Here is a 17,370-nt window from a genome sequence, read left to right as displayed (position 1 = left end):
CTAAGTTTGTGGTAATTTGTTAGAACAGCCATAGGAAACTAATATGGGGGGTGAAGGCAGGAGGTAGGATGAGAGGTGGGGAAATGCAGTGCATGTTCTGGAAGAGCTTAATTGGGTTAGAGCAGATGATGGGGGAGGGGAGGAGTAGAGGGAAGAGTTGGGATGGAAAGCTGAGTTCAGTTTGTGGCCAGCCTAGAACAGTAGCCTAAAGAGTATAAACTTGATTTAAACATCACTGAAATGTCACGAGTGTGACCTGTGTGCCCGGCCCTCTGCCAAGCAATCAACGCATCACCCCACTGTATTGTCCCGCCATCGCCTCCTTTTACACATGAGGCAGTCGGGCTCTGAGACCTGTGGCTGCTGGACACCACACAGCTGGCAAATGGCTGAGCCAGGGCTTGGGATCACAGTGGTGTGACTCCAGGGTCTGAGTCACTGCTATTTCAGCTTCTGATGGAGCAGTGAGTTGGCTTAATGAAGGGTGATTTTTTTTTTCAGAAAAATAACCGGGATGTATCAGAGACGAAGGAGCCAGCAGCATTTCTCAGCTGCAGCATCTCGACGTGTTGGGCGGGACAGTCCTCGTCGTGGGAGCCGTCCTGGGCACCGTAGGACGTTTAGCAGCATCCCTGGCCTCCACCTACTGGCTGCCAGGAGCATCACCCACCCAAGCTGTAATTATGAAAGATGAGAGGGTTTCAAGAAAGCAAACCGAGAGGGTTGGGTAGGCCAGAGAGAACATGGCGGGGGGAGGAAGCTGGGGCTTCAGTGCAGGGGGGGCCACGTCAGTTGCCAAAGAGGCAAAGACAATGTGGGAAGTTGGTGGTGAGCACACAGGGTGTAATGCACTTCAAGGTCTTAGTGGGACAGGAGTACAAGCAGTAGAAAAGGAGCTAAAGAAGCAGTGGTCCCAGTGAAGATGCACCAGCTTGAAGTGCATGTTTGATGACGAAGGAGAAAGATGGAGTGGGAGGCTGTAGACGCTGAAGAAGGAGGTCGTGATTCAGGAGCTTGTGCACAAGGTGGTCTGGGAGGGAGAGAGAAGGGGAGACTCAGGGAGGGAAGAGCTGCATTTGGAAAGAGAACGTAGTGAGGGAAGATGGAAGGAAAGGAGGAAAGGTGGGTGCGGAGAGAGACAGGAGGGGAGCTGAATAGGCTCGTGCCTGGGCCCTTGACCTCTGACAATGCCACTTGCTGAGAATTTCCAGCTTGGAAGAGTGAGAATAATAATATTATAATAATAGCTATTCAGTATTAACCACTTGCCGTGTGCCAGGCACCATGCCAGAAGTTTACCACGTGATATTTTCTGATCATTACAAACAGCCTAGCAAGGAAATGTGTTTGCATTTATAGGTGAGACACAGACGCCCAGCAAGGTTAAGCTATGGAGCTGGTAAGCAGTAGGATCAGAATTCAGACCTAGGTCTCTCATTCTCTTTTCAGAGAGACTAGAGGCTGGAGAGTGAAGCGCTGGGCTGGCTTATGTGAAGGGTGCGTGAGGAGAGGGGCACTGGGTGGATCCCGAGATGGCAGAGATGGGTGATGCAGACTTGGGCTGTTGGAAAGAGGGATTTTCTTCTCTGGGAGAAGCAGCAATTCTTGATTATAGTTCTGGTTACAAAATTTACACATGCCTGTTACACAAATCCAAACAGGGCAGAAACCCATAAAGTGGAAAGTGTCCCCCCGCTGTATCCTCAGTGGCCGGCACACAGTAGGGCTGCAATAAATAGTTGTTGAACGACTGAGGGAAAGTCAAGGCTCATGCAGTCTTATCATGCTGGGATAATACTCTCAACACTTTTATGTCTTTTCCTCCAGATTTCTCCTGTGGTTGGATATTGGCATTTGAAAAAAAAAAAAAAGAAAAAAAAGGGGAGAACACTGTGCATATTGTATTACAACTTTCTTTTTTTTCACATAAAAATACTGTGTATCTTGGATATCTGAGAAAGAGCGATTTTCTATGTATGCAGGGAATCCTTTTATTTGCAACAAAGTCTTGCAGAAATAGACACAATCAACTGAGCTTGCAAAGATCAATGTAAAAAGTCCTTTCTTTCCCTTATCAAAAGAAGCTGAGAAACCAGGCAGGAGGAGAGGGGAGCTGACTTTTAAGGTCCTCCTTAGATGTTTCCTGTCTTCCAGTGGGACCACACAGTAATCCTTCACCAATTAGATTTTTTTTTTTTTAGGTCGCAGCTTTTTTATTTTTTAATTGAGATATAGTCAATGTAAAATATTGTATGTTTCAGGTGTACAACATAGTGATTCACAATTTTTAAAGGTTATATTCCATTTATAGTTATTATAAAATATTGGCTATGGGCTTCCCTGGTGGCGCAGTGGTTGAGAGTCTGCCTGCTAATGCAGGGGACACGGGTTCGGGCCCTGGTCTGGGAGGATCCCAAATGCCGCGGAGCGACTAGGCCTGTGAGCCACAACTACTGAGCCTGCGCGTCTGGAGCCTGTGTTCCGCAACGAGAGAGGCCGCGATAGTGAGAGGCCAGCGCACCACAATGAGGAGTGGCCCCCGCTTGCCACAACTAGAGAAAGCCCTCGCACAGAAACGAAGACCCAAGACAGCCAAAAAAATAAATAAATGAACAAATGTGGGGTTTAAAAAAAAAAGAAAAAAAAATTAGGAAAAAGTGAAATTAAAAAAAATATATTGGCTATATTCCCTGTGCTGTAAAATATATCATTGTAGCTTATTTATTTTATACATAGTAGTTTGTACCTCTTTTTTTTAAAATTGGAGTATAGCTGCTTTACGATGTTGTGTTAGTTTCAACTGTACAGCAACGTGAATCAGCTCTATGTATTCATATAGCCCCTCTTTTTTGAATTTCCTTCCCATTCTGGTCACAGAAGGATGGAACGCTTCATGAATTTCCGTGTCATCCTTGCACAGGGGCCATGTTAATCTTCTCTGTATTGTTCCGATTTTAGTATATGTGCTGCTGAAGTGAGCACGGTAGTTTGTTCCTCTTATTTCCCTACCTCTAACTTGTCCCTCCCCCTTTCCCGCTCCCCACTGGTAACCACTAGTTTGTTTTCTATATCTGTGAGTCTATTTCTTTTTTTCTTATATTCACTAGTTTTATTTTTTAGATTCCACATAAAAGTCATATCATACAGTATTTGTCTTTCTCTGTCTGACTTATTTCACTAAGCATAGTACCCTCCAAGTCCATCCATGTTGCTGCAAATGGCAAAATTGCATTCTTTTTTATGGCTGTGTAGTATTCCACTGCATATATAGATATAGATATAGATATAGATATAGATATAGATATATCACATCTATTTTTGGGGGGTGGCCACACCATGCAGCTTGTGGGATCTTAGTTCCCCAACCAGGGACTGAACCTGGGCCGTAGCAGTGAAAGCGTCAACTCCTATCCACTGGACCGCCAGGGAATTCCCTACTGCATCTTCTTTATCCACTCATCTATTGATGGGCACTTAGGTTGCTTTCATGTCTTGGCTATCGTAAATAATGCTGCTATGAACATTGGGGTGCATGTATCTTTTTGAATTAGTGTTTTCCATTTTAGGGGAATAAATACCCAGGAGTGGAATTGCTGGATCATGTGGTAGTTCTATTTTTAGTGTTTTGAGAAACCTTCAAACTGTTTTCCGTAGTGGCCACACCAATTTACATTTCCACCAACAGTGTACAAGGGTTCCCTTTTCTCCATATCCTCGCCAACAGTTGTTATTTGTGTTCTTTTTGGTGACGGCCATTCTGACAGGTGTTAGGTGATATCTTAACCAATCAGATCTTTAGTAGTGACCCCAATCTCCTGGGCTGCTCATGACATGATCCAACAATAGTTACTCAACCTGGATTTCCCTGAGGGATTTATTCCAGGATTTTACAGACCTAGCTCGTTACGTGCGTTTTATCCCTTAGGACAATATTTTAAAAGGCAGGTAGTATGGTGGTTCAGAGCAGGGGCTTTGAGGTCAGAGGGACCTGGATGGAGTCCCAGCTTTACCACTCGGCAGCTAGGAAATGCAGCCCATTGTCAAGAGCCGAGGAAGAAGGCCTGGGAAGAGAACTGAGTGCTCACGGCTAAGAAAATCTGACTAGCTGTCAAATAGAGATGCGGCAGGGGTCACAGGTAAAGGCACCTCGGCGTGAGTAAATCACGCTGCCCTACCTGCGTGCATACCCATCTGCTTGCCATCCACATTTAGTTCACATTCAATCAACAAGTATTCAAGGCTGATGCGGATGGCAGCTACCGTTTCCTAAGGCTTATGTGTGACCCCATGATTTGGGTACCACGTCGTTTAATCCTCACAACTACCTGGTGAGATCTTAACCCCATTTTATAACCAAGTAAACAGAGGCACACAGAAGTCGAGACCTGCTCACACAATGAGTAAGCGCACACTTGAGAGTCACACCTTAGCAGCTGGTCTCCAAAGCCTGAACTCAGACTTATTTGCTCTAATGCAAATGGGGCTTTGCTGGGGCGAGGCCCGCGGTGCGCAACAGACACCCTTCACTCCAGGGAATGAAACTCTCAGGTTTGTCTCTGTTCAAGTTAACGACAGAACCTGTCCTCTAGGACCTGGGCATGTACCTGGTACCCCTCTGGATCTTCGGAGGGCGTGTGGGGTCACAGAAAAAGCACAAGTGCCAGGATCACAACGACCTCAGTTTGAGTCCTGACCCTACCATGTACCAGCTGTGTGACTTTGAGCAAGTTCCTTAATGTTATTGATACTCAGTTTCCTTACTTGCAAAATAAAGACGACAATAGTACCTGGCTCATTGGGCTGTTGGAAGATGAAAGTACTCAGTACATGTAAAACAACTAACACAGTGACAAGTACCGAGGAGGAGTTAAACAAACCATGGTTCCTACCCTCCTCTTAGGAACTGTGAACACACAAGGCTCTTAGGACTGCTTGTGTATGGTGATGAGTGACTCGGGGATCCCCTGCTGGCCTCAGTAATGGGAAGTACCTTGAATCACTTATCACGGTGGTCTAACACATAAAAAGTTTTTGAGCCAGCTTCTTTTTTTTTTTTTTACGGTATGTGGGCCTCTCACTGTTGTGGCCTCTCCCTTTGCGGGGCACAGGCTCCGGACACACAGGTTCAGCGGCCATGGCTCACGGGCTCAGCCGCTCCACGGCATGTGGGATCTTCCCGGACCGGGGCACGAACCCGTGTCCCCTGCATCGGCAGGCGGACTCTCAACCACTGCGCCACCAGGGAAGCCCCTGATGGCTTAATTTCGCAACCCATGTTTCTTTACGGGAATGTAAGACTAGATTTAGAGACAGAGGCTTCAGTGACTCCTGAAGCCTGGGGAGGGGACAGTGCACACATTGCTTGGCCCCGCTATTACTAGGATAGAGATCATGGTCTTTCCTTGTTTTAGTTCTGATTTTGAAGAACAGCTAGAACCGTGGGCCACATCTCTCTTGGTTTCACGCACACTCAGACTCTGCCGTGATTACAACGACAGTAATACAGGGGTTGGGGAGGGGCTGGGTTGCCGGGAGCAATGCAGCGCCCCTGTTCTCTACGCTATCGGTGAGGGGCAGGCACGTACAGAAAAGTTCATCTGGATTTTGCCTTTTTTTTTTTTAATACTTTTTTTCTTAAACCCCACATTTGTTTATTTATTTATTTTTTTGGCTGTCTTGGGTCTTCGTTTCTGTGAGAGGGCTTCATCTAGTTGCAGCAAGCAGGGGCCACTCTTCATCCCGGTGCGCGGGCCTCTCACTATCGCGGCCTCTCGTTGCGGAGCACAGGCTGCAGACGCGCAGGCTCAGTAGTTGTGGCTCACGGGTCTAGCTGCTCCGCGGCATGTGGGATCCTCCCAGACCAGGGCTCGAACCCGTGTCCCCTGCATTAGCAGGCAGACTCCCAACCACTGTGCCACCAGGGAAGCCTTGCCTTTCTTTTTAAACACGTTTAAAAGAAATTCACACCACCTTCTGGATTACCTTAGACATATCCTGGCTGGGGTTGCTTAATCACCAGAGTTGAAAATCACTCCTCTATTCTCATTCATTATTGTAAGAATGTCAAATTTGCGCAGCCTCTCTGGAGAGCGCTTTGGCAAGTAGTATCAAGGATAAATGTTGGAGTTTCCCAGGTGTGGCCCTGGGCTCTCCCTTCTCATTCAGTACTTTCTTCCTAGTGATACCATTCACACGTATGGCTTTAATCACCATCCATCCATCCACCCGTCCATCCATCCCATCTGACTAAGCACCCGCTATGTGGCACATGTTCTTCTGGGTTCCAGGGCCACATCACTGATACGGTTGGATATCCAGGGTGACAGCTGCGTCCTTGGCACCTCACTTTGGATGTCTACAGGCACCTCACACTCATCTTCCCTCTCAAACCTGGTCCTCCTGTGGCATTCTTTACTCTGGATTTTAGTGAAGGAACCACATCTGTACTTTTAACACAAGCCAGAAACCTGGAGATCTGTAGCCCCCTTTCTCTCCATCACTTCCCTTCTAGCCATATCTAACTCCATCACTGAGGCCTGTTGATTCATCTCTTAAATGCCCCTGGAATCTTCTCTCTTGCTCCGTCCCCTCCATTGCCACAGTGAGGGCCACCATCGTGTCTTGTGACAGCCTCCTAACTGCTCTCCCGGGGTTCTGTGCTGGCCACCTTCCTGTACATTTTCCACTCGTGGCCAAGATGACTGTCTCCAAATGCAAGCCTGTTCCATCAGTTCCTTACTTAAAACCTTTCGTGGGCTTCTCTCTGCTCTCAGGTTAAAGCAGAGCTTCTTACCAGTGCTCTGCAAGCCCCCGGCCACACCATGATACAGCCCCTGTGGACCTCCTTCACCAGTCCCTGCCCTCCGCCTCCATTTCTTTTAGTCCCGTGAGTTTTCCATGCTTCCTGCGATCCCACCACGCTGCTCCCTCCACCCAGAATGCCCTCCCCTCCCCTCTTTGGCAAATAACTCCTATGCACCCTGCAGGTGCCCTGCCGTCCCTGACCAGGTCAGAGCCCTGCACTTCTCCTTCAAAGCAACTGTCATGATTAAAGTTTTACATGTGAGTGATTTTTCAGTTAATGCCCCACCCCTATTCCTCCCTGAGACCCTAAGATCTACAAGCGCAGGGAGAGTGCCTGTTAGTTCCCCAATATTTTATTATGAAAGATTTCAAATGTACAGTGAAGAGGGAGGAATTTTACAGCCAACATCCATATACCCCATAACCTGAATTCTACCTGTTTCTGACCCCATTATATTTCCAACCTGCACTGTGCCTGGTATCTAGGAGGCCTGCGATAAATCTTTGTTGAATGAAAGTGGTTCATATCCTTCCACATCTAGGATGATAAAGATAAGATGAACAGGTATGTGTGAATAATATTTATGTCAGCCTCATCTATTAAGTGTGAAAAACTGGAAGCAACTTAAATGCCCATGATAGAGGACTGGCTAAATAAATTACGGTACACCCTTCAGAATGAGGTTCCTTGCCATCAGTGACAGCGATGATGTAGATCTGTGTGTATTGACATGGAAGGGTGCTCCAGATGTACTGTTAGGAATGAAACTAAAGGAAATTGGGTATAATATGACATTATTCTTTTGTAAAGTTAAAAAATCAATACACGTGGATAGGTAGTGCCTATTTTATGCCAGGTACTATTTTAAGTACTTTACATGTATCAATGCATTTTAATCCTCACAAAAATCCTACGGGGTGAGTATTCCCTATTATCCCCATTTTACAGGTAAAGAAACAGGCACAGAGAGGGGAAGTAACTTGCCTAGAATCACACAGCTCTTTCCATGGGAAAATGCCCTGGAAGTTCCACACAAAATATGATCGTAGTGACGATACCAAACGCTAGCGAGGATGTGAAGCAACAGGAACTCTCATTCATTGTTGGCGGGAACGCAAAACAGCCACTTTGGAAAAGAGTTTTGTGGTTTTCTTAAAAACTAAACGTACTCTACGGACTTCCCTGGTGGCCTAGTGGTTAAGAATCCGCCTGCCAATGCAAGGGACACAGGTTCAAGCCCTGGTCTGGGAAGATCCCACATGCCACGGAGCAACTAAGCCTGTGTGCCACAACTACTGAGCCTGTGCTCTAGAGCCCGTGAGCCACAACTACTGAGCCCGCGTGCCACAACTACTGAAGCCTGCGCACCTAGAGCCCACGCAACGCAACAAGAGAAGCCACTGCAATGAGAAGCCCGTGCACCACAAGGAAGAGTAGCCCCCGCTTGCGGCAACTAGAGAAAGCCCGTGCGCAGCAATGAAGACCCAATGCAGCCAAAAATAAATAAAATAAAATAAATTAATTAAAAAAAAACCCTAAATGTACTCTAACCACATGATTCAGCAACCGCGCCCTTGGTATTTACTCAAAGAAGTTGAAAACATGTCCACACAAAACCCTGCATGTGGACGTTTATGGCAGCTTTATTCATAACTGCCAAAACTTGGAAGCCACCAGGATGTCCTTCAGTAGGTGAATGGATAATGGAATATTATTGGGCACTTAAAAAGAAAAAAAGAGCTATCAAGCCATGAAAAGACTTGGAGGAAACGAAAATGCATATTACTAAATAAAAAAAACTAATCTGAAAAGTTGTATGATTCCAACTACATGATATCCTGGAAAAGGCAAAAACTATGGCGACGGTAAAAAGATCTGTGGTTGCCAGGGGCTGCGGGGGGGCTGGGAGGGAGCACAGAGGATTTTCAGGGCAGTGAAACTATTCTTTTTTTGGGGGGGGATAGGTTCTTTTATTTGGAATAAAAATGTCCAGTTTTGAAAAGAAAAGACGTTATCTTAAAAACTTAAGTCCTCAAACCACAGGTTTCCCCATGACGAGTTGAATTCCTGAACACTGCAGAGGGATTACTGGAGATGTTGATTACTTAAGGCACTAATAGGAAGGCACTGAAGAACAGCAGGGCCAGGCTTCAATCAGACAAACATGCGCTGCCATGGAGGAATTGCATAGGCTGGCTCTGAAGTTGGCTTCTCCTTTGCTTCTTTTTATTTTGTTAAACTTGTAGCTTTACTTTCCTCAGTTTCTAGAATATCAGTTTCTAGATATTTGGGTTTATGGGTTATCATCATTTTGCTTTATTACCACGTCCCTGATCTGTAACTTCACCCACCCCACTTCCCCTCTATGGACTCCACAGGTGGCTTTTAATGAATTCTGCGTACTTTCTGTTACTGTGTAGTTACAGAGTGACCTGAGAAGTGAAACTCATAAATCGAGTTGACCTAATACCAGGGCTTTGTGCACAGAATCCACCAATCTGCTCAGAGATGGCCTGATCTGAACCACATCCCCCGCCGTGCTCCCTGGCTTCTGCTTAGGGCAGTAGATTTGGGATCAAAAGCACCTTCAGGACTGGACCATCTTCCCGGTGGAGCACTGTGATTTACAGGGCCTCTGGGTCCTCCCCGGGGTGGGCCTCATTATTGGTGGACCTGCTGGTCTCAGGACTTAATGAAGCTCAGGTTGTTGATGTCTCATCGCAGAAAGAATTCAGTGAGAGACAAAGTGGTAGGTAAGACGTGGACTTATTTAGAGAGAAACACACTCCACAGACAGAGCGTGGGCCATCTCAGAAGGCGAGAAAGGCCAGGGCAGGGAAACGATTCTGTATGATATTATAATGGTGGATACATGTCATCACACATTTGTCCAAGTCCAAACCCATAGGATGTACAACACCAAGAGTGACCCCTACACAGCACTGTAAATCAACTACACTCCAATAAAATTAAAATGAAAAAGAGTGAACCCTAATATAAACCATGGACTTTGGGTGATTAGGACGTGTCAATGTAGGTTCATCAGTCCTGACAACTGTACCTCTCTGGTGCTGATGCTGATAAATGGGGGAGGCTGTGTATGAGTGGGGACAGGGGGTACCTGGGAAATCTCTGTATCATCCTCTCAATTTTGCCATGAACATAAAACTGCTCTAAAAAACGTCTCTACTCTATATATGTATATATATGGTTACTTCTGAGAGAGAAGATTTAGCATAATTTCGATTTTTCCTTTTGCCACTGTCACGTCTCATTTTTCTCCAGTAATCACGTCTCACTTGTGTACTTTTTTCCAGGAACACTGCTTCTCAAGTGGTGAAGCAAAGTGAAGTCTGGAGAAGGGAACACTTGGCCACATACCTAAGAAGCCTCCCTCAATAGATGTCCCATCGTGATCAGATTCAACGCAATATTTCAGTCATGTAACTATGTGAGAAAAGAGTTTCAATCACCTTTGTCGGAGCTGGAGAACTGGATCCCCACCTCGTGGAGGAGATGCTCCGTTTCCTCCAGCCAGGACAGTGACAGGCGCAAGATGTCCAGTGCCACCTTCTGGAGCCCTGAGACAGGTGGGCTCACCTGCAGGTGCTGTAGGTGGTCGACCTCCTTCTTCAGCTCATTGCTAGAGCAAGACATTGTCATGCACGCCTGGAAAGAGATGAGGTCGTGAGGAGCCCGGGCACCATCGCCAGAAATACCACCTGACGGTTGTGACCCACACAGAGCAGTGTTCTTGACGGGCCCGTGAAGCAGGCAGAGCCGTATGTTGGCCGCCCTGTGACGGCCCAGTTTTACTTCCCTTTTTCGGGGGGCGGAAGGAAGGAGGCAGCTTTTATTTCACGTGCACTCTAACTGGGACTCTGGATGGACAAATAGACCCTTTGTTTAGGTATAGGCAATTCCAAAGCCAAATTGCCAAGGACGATTTGGCTGAAAGGAGAAGCAAATTTGGTTACAGAATTCCTGCTGAGATCAACACACAAGCTGGTCATAAAGTGCGGTTTCCTGATTTGAAAGAGTGCTGACAAGCCAACATTTGCCCAGACTCCCCAAATAGTAGCTGCATATTTCCAGAGAAAGCAGAAGCAGCTGCCTGATGTGATAAGCTGGATCCCTGCGTGGGGGCCATGAAGTGGGGGCTCTGCCAGACCCTCTGGTCCAATAAGGGTAAGAGCAGCCTTCCACTGCTGGGACAGAAAAGAAAACTGCAAATAAAGAGCAGAAGGTTTCTTTGGTTTCTCTGGAAATAACACGGGGCTGTTTTTTTTCCCCCGGGGTCTGGGGCCTCCCAAAGGCAGCACTTGGAGTGTGTCGGGCAGCTTCTCCTTGGCCACACCAAGTTCACCTGGGAGGCATTTCTGGAGGTCCTTTGTTTTCTGATCTCAAACAGATTTCTCCAACAAGAGAAAAGGTGGACTAAAAGCAGAGCTGGACAATTTCCTGAACAAGGAGCACAAAAATGAGACACAGGGGACATTTGAGGAATGGAGAAGGGGGCACCTGGCAACTGTCTAAGGATGTCTTCAGCTTCTTGATGTTCTGGGTGATTTCCTCCTCTTTGCAGCTGCTGAGCTGGGTCTCCTTCTGCAGGGTCCACTTTTGCTGCCAAACGTTGCTATTGTCCTCTGTGACCCTGCTGCTCTTTTCTGGTAACTGGTGAGAAAAAGAAAAAAAAAAGATTTAAAATGCAGGGTGGGGCTTCCCTGGTGGCGCGGTGGTTGGGAGTCTGCCTGCCGATGCAGGGGATGCGGGTTCAAGCCCTGGTCTGGGAAGATCCCACATGCCGCGGAGCAACTGGGCCTGTGAGCCACAACTACTGAGCCTGCGCGTCTGGAGCCTGTGCTCCGCAACAAGAGAGGCCGCGATAGTGAGAGGCCCGTGCACAGCGATGAAGGGTGGCCCCTGCTCGCCGCAACTGGAGAAAGCCCTCGCACAGAAACGAAGACCCAACCCAGCAAAAATTAATTAATTAATTAATTAAAATGCAGGGTGGCTCTGGGGGGAGGGGACCTGGAGGGCTTCAGCTTAAGCTCGGAGGAGGGAGGTCCTGGCGTGTTTTGGGGTTGGCTCTGGAGCGTGGATATTGGCTCTGTCACCGGGGCATGTTTCCCAGGATCAGAGATGGTGTTTTAAGAGCCAAAGGCCTGTCATGTGGCCACGAGTGTGTTCTAGATTCTTCTGCATTCTAGGAGGGATTCATCACGCTGAGCCTGATGCTGTGGGCTCCTAAAAAGGAGGTCGTCCGAGAGAAGCCCGTGGTGTGATCTTGTGACCCGCGCGCTGACACCCAGGATTGGAGAGGATAAACGGAAGGATAATAAGGCATCGTTACAGCCAGAGGCCCACCCTCACTGCCATCTGCCACTTCAGGAGGAACGAGCGAGCGAGGACGCACCATCCGTGCTGAGGCCGCCCCTTTCCTCGCGGGGCTAACGGAGGTTCACCGTGCGGGTCTGCCGACCAGACACAGCCCTGGGTGGTTTAATTTGATTTTCACAGAAACACTGCAAGGGAGTTTAACTGGCTTTTACTTGAAAAGCCAGGAAATCCCAGAAAATCAAAACAAATCTTTATGGTGTAGCAACAGTGTGAAAATTATGTGCCACCAACAAAAAACAGGAACATATGCTCCCAGTGTCTGGAGCCCCGGGTCCCTGAAGGAGAAAGTGGGGAAGAGAGACGAGCCTGCTGACTGGAGACGGGTGTGTCCTGGACCGGTTTCACGCGTCCGCAGGTGGCCTTGAGGACCTGACCTCTGAAGAGCTCCAGCTGCAGCACAAAGAAAGGGAAGGGGATGAGGTGAGGGGCGCAGCTGCAGCGGCCAGGCTGGGGGAGGCGCCTCCGTCGCTGGGTCTGGGAGAAATCGGTGAGAAGGCTCTGCACGCCTTCAGTGGTCATTATGGGTAATTAACACCTTCACCTCTCACCGGAAGGGGCAGTGCCCACACAAGAGAGGGGGACAGCAGGTTTTAATGACTTTTCAGGTGTGCCCGCCTAACCTAGCCGACGCACACGGTCAGCACACACACGTCTCGGGCTCTCGGAAGAGCCACTTGCTGCCAATTATCCAGTGGGAAGTCCAGGGCCAGGAGCGCTCTTCCGTAATTGCTACGTTGGCACCAGGCTGTGAGATAAACACTGAGGCTGCCAGCCCGGGTAACTCGTGTCATCAGCAAGGGCTCCTGGGGAGAGAAGGTGGAGCTGCCTGCTGCCGTTTTGTGCCTTAGACCTTGTGTCCTGAAGACGACGTCTCCTGTACTCCTCTCCAGGTCCCCGGAGCCTGGTGCAGCGCCTGCCACACAGCAGGCACTCAATAAACGTTCATCGAATGCTTAGAACAGAAACACCTGTCAAGTCAGATGTTCAAAGTCCTCTCCTTCAGTTCAGCCAGTTTTTACTGAGTGCCTCCCTGATGCTGGTGTCTTCATATTACGGATGATGAAACAACGCAGTTAAATTAAGTCAGGGCTTCTAGAATGACGAGTTCAAGATGCCCCAGGCTCATGAGACTTGAACGGCAAAGAAGCCCAAGTTTCTCTGGAAATTTCCCAACGTGATGGCCCTTGGACTGGGTTTTTGGCTCACTGGCAAAATGTGGTCATGAAAGGCTCTAAAACAGAGCCCTGAAGGACCACAAGGGCCACAGAATCAATGAGAACGTGAACAGGTCCTAAGACACAGGAGTCTGCTGCACACCAGGGAGCTCTAGGAAGCCAAGTAGAGGAATTGTGACTCTCCTAAGGACACCTCTGCAGTCATCCTGCCAGAAGCCAGCTGGGTGATTGGAGGGACTCTGGGTCGTCTGCTGGTTTCATGGCCAAGGGAGGGTCCTAGGTCGCCCGAGGAAGAGGTTATGCAGAGGGCCCTGTGGGCAATGGCCCGTGTTATCACCAGAGGCGCCCTACAGGACTGCTTGGTGGGGGGTGGGGGTGGGGAGGGACAGGTCCTGCTGGATGGTGGGCTGAGTCCTGTGGTCACTGGCCTGGGGAAGGGCAGGACCTCAGGCCGGGAGCGGGCTGTGGAGACAAGGGGGTGAAGCAGCAAGGCCCAGGCAGTGCAGAGAAGCCTTGTTCGTCCTTTCTCTCTCGAGTCTAGACCTGGAGGAATCTCAGTGTCTCTGAGGGTCTTCCTGGATGACCCCTGGCCAGAGCCATGACCAGGCGCTCGGCAAGTGGCGCAGATCATGCCCTCAAGGCGGGTGTTCGCCGTGGGTGCAGAGTGCCAGCAAGGTGAGGGGTAGCCCAGGTGCACGGAGGGAAGCCCAGGCTGGCGGGCTCTCTGCCTTGCTAAGGGGTCGGCACCCTGCAGGAGAAAGGACACCGGGGGTGATGGTGTGGAAGTTGGTTGAAGAGGCTTTCAAACCTGCCTGAGGGTCAGCATCATCATTTAACTTGTGGGTGCCTCTGAAGTTCAGCGCGTGGGACAAATTCCGGTCACACTGATGGTTCAGGCTTGGATGCTACCAAACTCAAGGGCTTTGGGAGCTGGGCTGGGTGGGACGGAGGGCTCCTTTAAGGATCGTGGTTCTTAACCTTTTTTGGTGGTTTACAAATCCTTCTGAGCATCCAATGAGTGACGAGGTGGACTCACTCTCCCAGAAAAAGAAAAGCACAAACACATACACGCAAAACGTTCTTGGTCCCCCTGGAGCCGTGGCTGCCAGGAGAGGATGCCTTGTGGAGGGGCCCAAGATGGGCTGCCCTCGGTGGGCTGTGTTCTGGAGGGCCAGTGCCCCATCTTGGGTTCTCGTTTGCTCTCCCTTAGCCTTTGGTGAAGGCTCGTTTGCATGTTCTGGCCCTCATGTCTGTGCCACGTGTCAGAGGAAGGGCCACTGGGCCATCTTGGGTCAGAGGCCTGGGAAATGGCCCTCTCCCCACCCTGCCCACCTCCACCTGGCATAAGCTGTGGTATTCTGGGTTTTACTTTATTAAGAAAAGTGGCAGGACTTCCCTGGCGCTCCAGTGGTTAAGACTCCATGCAGCCACTGCAGGGGGCACGGGTTCCATCCCTGGTCGGGGAACTAAAATCCTGCAAGCCACGCGGTTCGGCCAAACAAAACAAACAAACAAACAAACAGAAATGTGGCAATTCCCTGGGGACACTGACTGTAGCATCTCTTTGGGGGCCCAGAGGAAGAAAGATCGCTCTAAATGTCAGGACAAAAAATGTGAAGGAGAAAGTGCTAGAAACACCACCGGGGTCAAGAGCTCAAACCCTTCCCAAGAGGGAACCGCACAGCTGGTTCACTGGGGTGGGCCTTGAGCTGGGACTGGCTGCTTGGTCAGGGTCTCAGGCAACAGCAAACACTGGAGTGGGCAGCTTCCCAGAAGGAAAAGCCTCTTTAGTGAAATCCACGGGGACGCGGAAGCTGCACAAAGCCCTGGCCTGAGATAAGCGGGTGAACTAAGGCAGGCCGTCTTCCTCCTCATTCATCCCTGCCGGCCGCTTGGGTGCGGGATTCCGTGGAGAGCACGGGCCCGTGAAGGGGCTCTGCAGCACACCTACCTGACCTACTGCCCTTTCCAAATTGGCTTTAATGAGGTTTTCTCTGTTCCTCATTTCTTTCAGCTGAAGCAATTTCCTTCTGCAATCCTCCCGAAGCTTCTCTTCCACCTGAAAGGATGATGAAAGTGTGGGCTTGCTGCTAATGTGATCATCATGCCCTCTGGGGAAACTCTTCTGGGTGGGCTAATGGCAGTGGGGGAGTCCCTGAGGGGTAGGGACAGCTGCAGCCCAGCAGCAGGGGTCACAGGCATGCACAGGGTGGAGGCAAACTCACAGGGAGTTGCCCCCTACGGGAAAGGGCCGAGCTCTGCACCCGGGGCTCAACTATGTTCTACCGCACACTCCCATCCCAGGTCGGTCCCTAACAAGCCGTACGACACTCGGAAAGTTACTTCACTGCTCCGTGACTCAGTGTCCTCATCTGTCAAATGGGAATGATGATACTAGTATCACTGCATAGAGTCATTGTGGGGATTCAATGTTTGGAATAGTGCTTAAGGGCTCTGTGAGAGTGTTAAGTACCGTTGTAACCTATGAAAGGTGGACGGGAATGTCCGCCGTACAGTCTCGTTCTAATAACTCGTGATGGGTACTTGGAAATGTTATGATTGGGTTTATTATCATAACTGTTTGTCGTTACCACTTTGAGCACACTCACTGGTGGTAACCTCTCTGGAGGCTTGCCAAAGCAATGTCTATTAAGAATTGCAGCCTGCAAAGGAAGGCGTTTAAAGTGGAGAAGCTTGCCTACTTTTCCCCCCTTGCTTGGGTAACAGTCAACGCACGGTAAGCTTGGGAGTGCTCCACGCTACCCTTGGCTGGCCAGTGTAGGCCTCGCAGCTGCTCAATTCTTGGATGCACCTGCTGAGCCCTGGGCCCTGGCACTAACAGGAAATGAGGCAAACACTCGTAAATAAATGGAAAGTTTTTGTGCTGAAACAAATTCACAGGCTGTGTTTTTAGGGATCTGAAGAGGGGGATCACAGGGATGTTATAAAAGACCCAGAAAAGCCCTTAAGAGCTTTCTTCTGAGTAGTGTGGCCCAGTGGAAGAGCCTCTACCCAGCTCCGTTACCTTGGAAAAGTCATCTAAGCTCTCTGGGCCTTAGTTTTCTCCCAGGTCTAAACATGCTCTGACTTCTATTTCAGCAGCCTGTTTCATATGCTGCAAAAGCCAAGTCCAGCCTTGGACTCTGCCCCTGTTTGTGTTCTGCATGAACAGCCCCCGTTCCTGTCCCCAAGCCTCAGAGTCACCTTCAGCGGCCGCCCTGCTCCCTCTCTCACACTTGGGGGTCTCACGCCTGTCCTCCAACCCCTCTCAAATGCAAGCTGGACTGTGACAACTGGCCTCCTCGCCTCAAGTTTAGTTTCTTCCAGTGCAATCTTAACGGTACTGTGAGAGTTACCCTGCTATAAGGCAGCTCTGTCCACCAGAACTTTCTGCAACGGTACAGGTACTCTGAGCGAGGCTGTGTTGTCTAATACGGCAGCCACCAGCCACATCTGGGGATCGAGCACTCGAAATGGGGCTGGTGTGGCGGAGGAACTGAATTAAAATTTTATTTAATTTTCATTAATTTCAGTGTAAACAGTAGCATGTGGCTGTTTGCTATGCCAGGGTAACTGAAGTCAGACAAACCTGAAGTCAGACAAAACCGACTGTGCCATTGGGCTAGTTACTTTACTAGTAACTAGTAGCCTTGACTTTCTCATCTGTAAAATGGAGAGGATGATTTCTAGATCACAGCGCTGTTGTAAAGATTAAGAGGTGAAAAGTTCAGGGTAACGCCTAGTACGTGAGAAATTGTAACTCTCATTTTCACCCTAATTACTGTCCACGAATGTCATTGCATCAGTCACTTGTTCAGGAGGCTTAGTAGCTCCCCACTGCCTGTGTGGTACAGAGCCCAAGCGCCTGAACTAAGGCAAAACACCAAGCCAGAGATTCAAGAAGCCCCTACGAACTCTGTACGAGGTAAATAAAACTGGATCCACACCTAGATAAACCATAATAAAACTGCTGGAAATCAAGGAAAAAGA

General features: G+C 49.0%; 1 protein-coding gene across 1 annotated transcript in view; it reads right to left on the bottom strand.

Moving 5' to 3' along the window:
- The window catches only part of LOC309808914 (forkhead-associated domain-containing protein 1-like), a gene marked incomplete at both ends in the record, with an annotated part of 101,103 nt that overhangs the window by 13,670 nt on the left and 70,063 nt on the right, over positions 1-17,370 (bottom strand). The window contains 4 exons of the mRNA XM_082629482.1: positions 10,274-10,474; positions 11,327-11,479; positions 12,512-12,595; positions 15,332-15,439. Coding sequence (XP_082485608.1) covers positions 10,274-10,474; positions 11,327-11,479; positions 12,512-12,595; positions 15,332-15,439 — 546 coding nt within the window. The remainder of the gene's footprint in view (positions 1-10,273; positions 10,475-11,326; positions 11,480-12,511; positions 12,596-15,331; positions 15,440-17,370) is intronic.

The sequence above is a fragment of the Mesoplodon mirus genome, assembly GCF_964341445.2.
Source record: "Mesoplodon mirus genome assembly, chromosome: 7".
Lineage (NCBI taxonomy): Eukaryota > Metazoa > Chordata > Mammalia > Artiodactyla > Ziphiidae > Mesoplodon > Mesoplodon mirus.
This window is presented reverse-complemented; position numbering and strand designations above follow the sequence as displayed.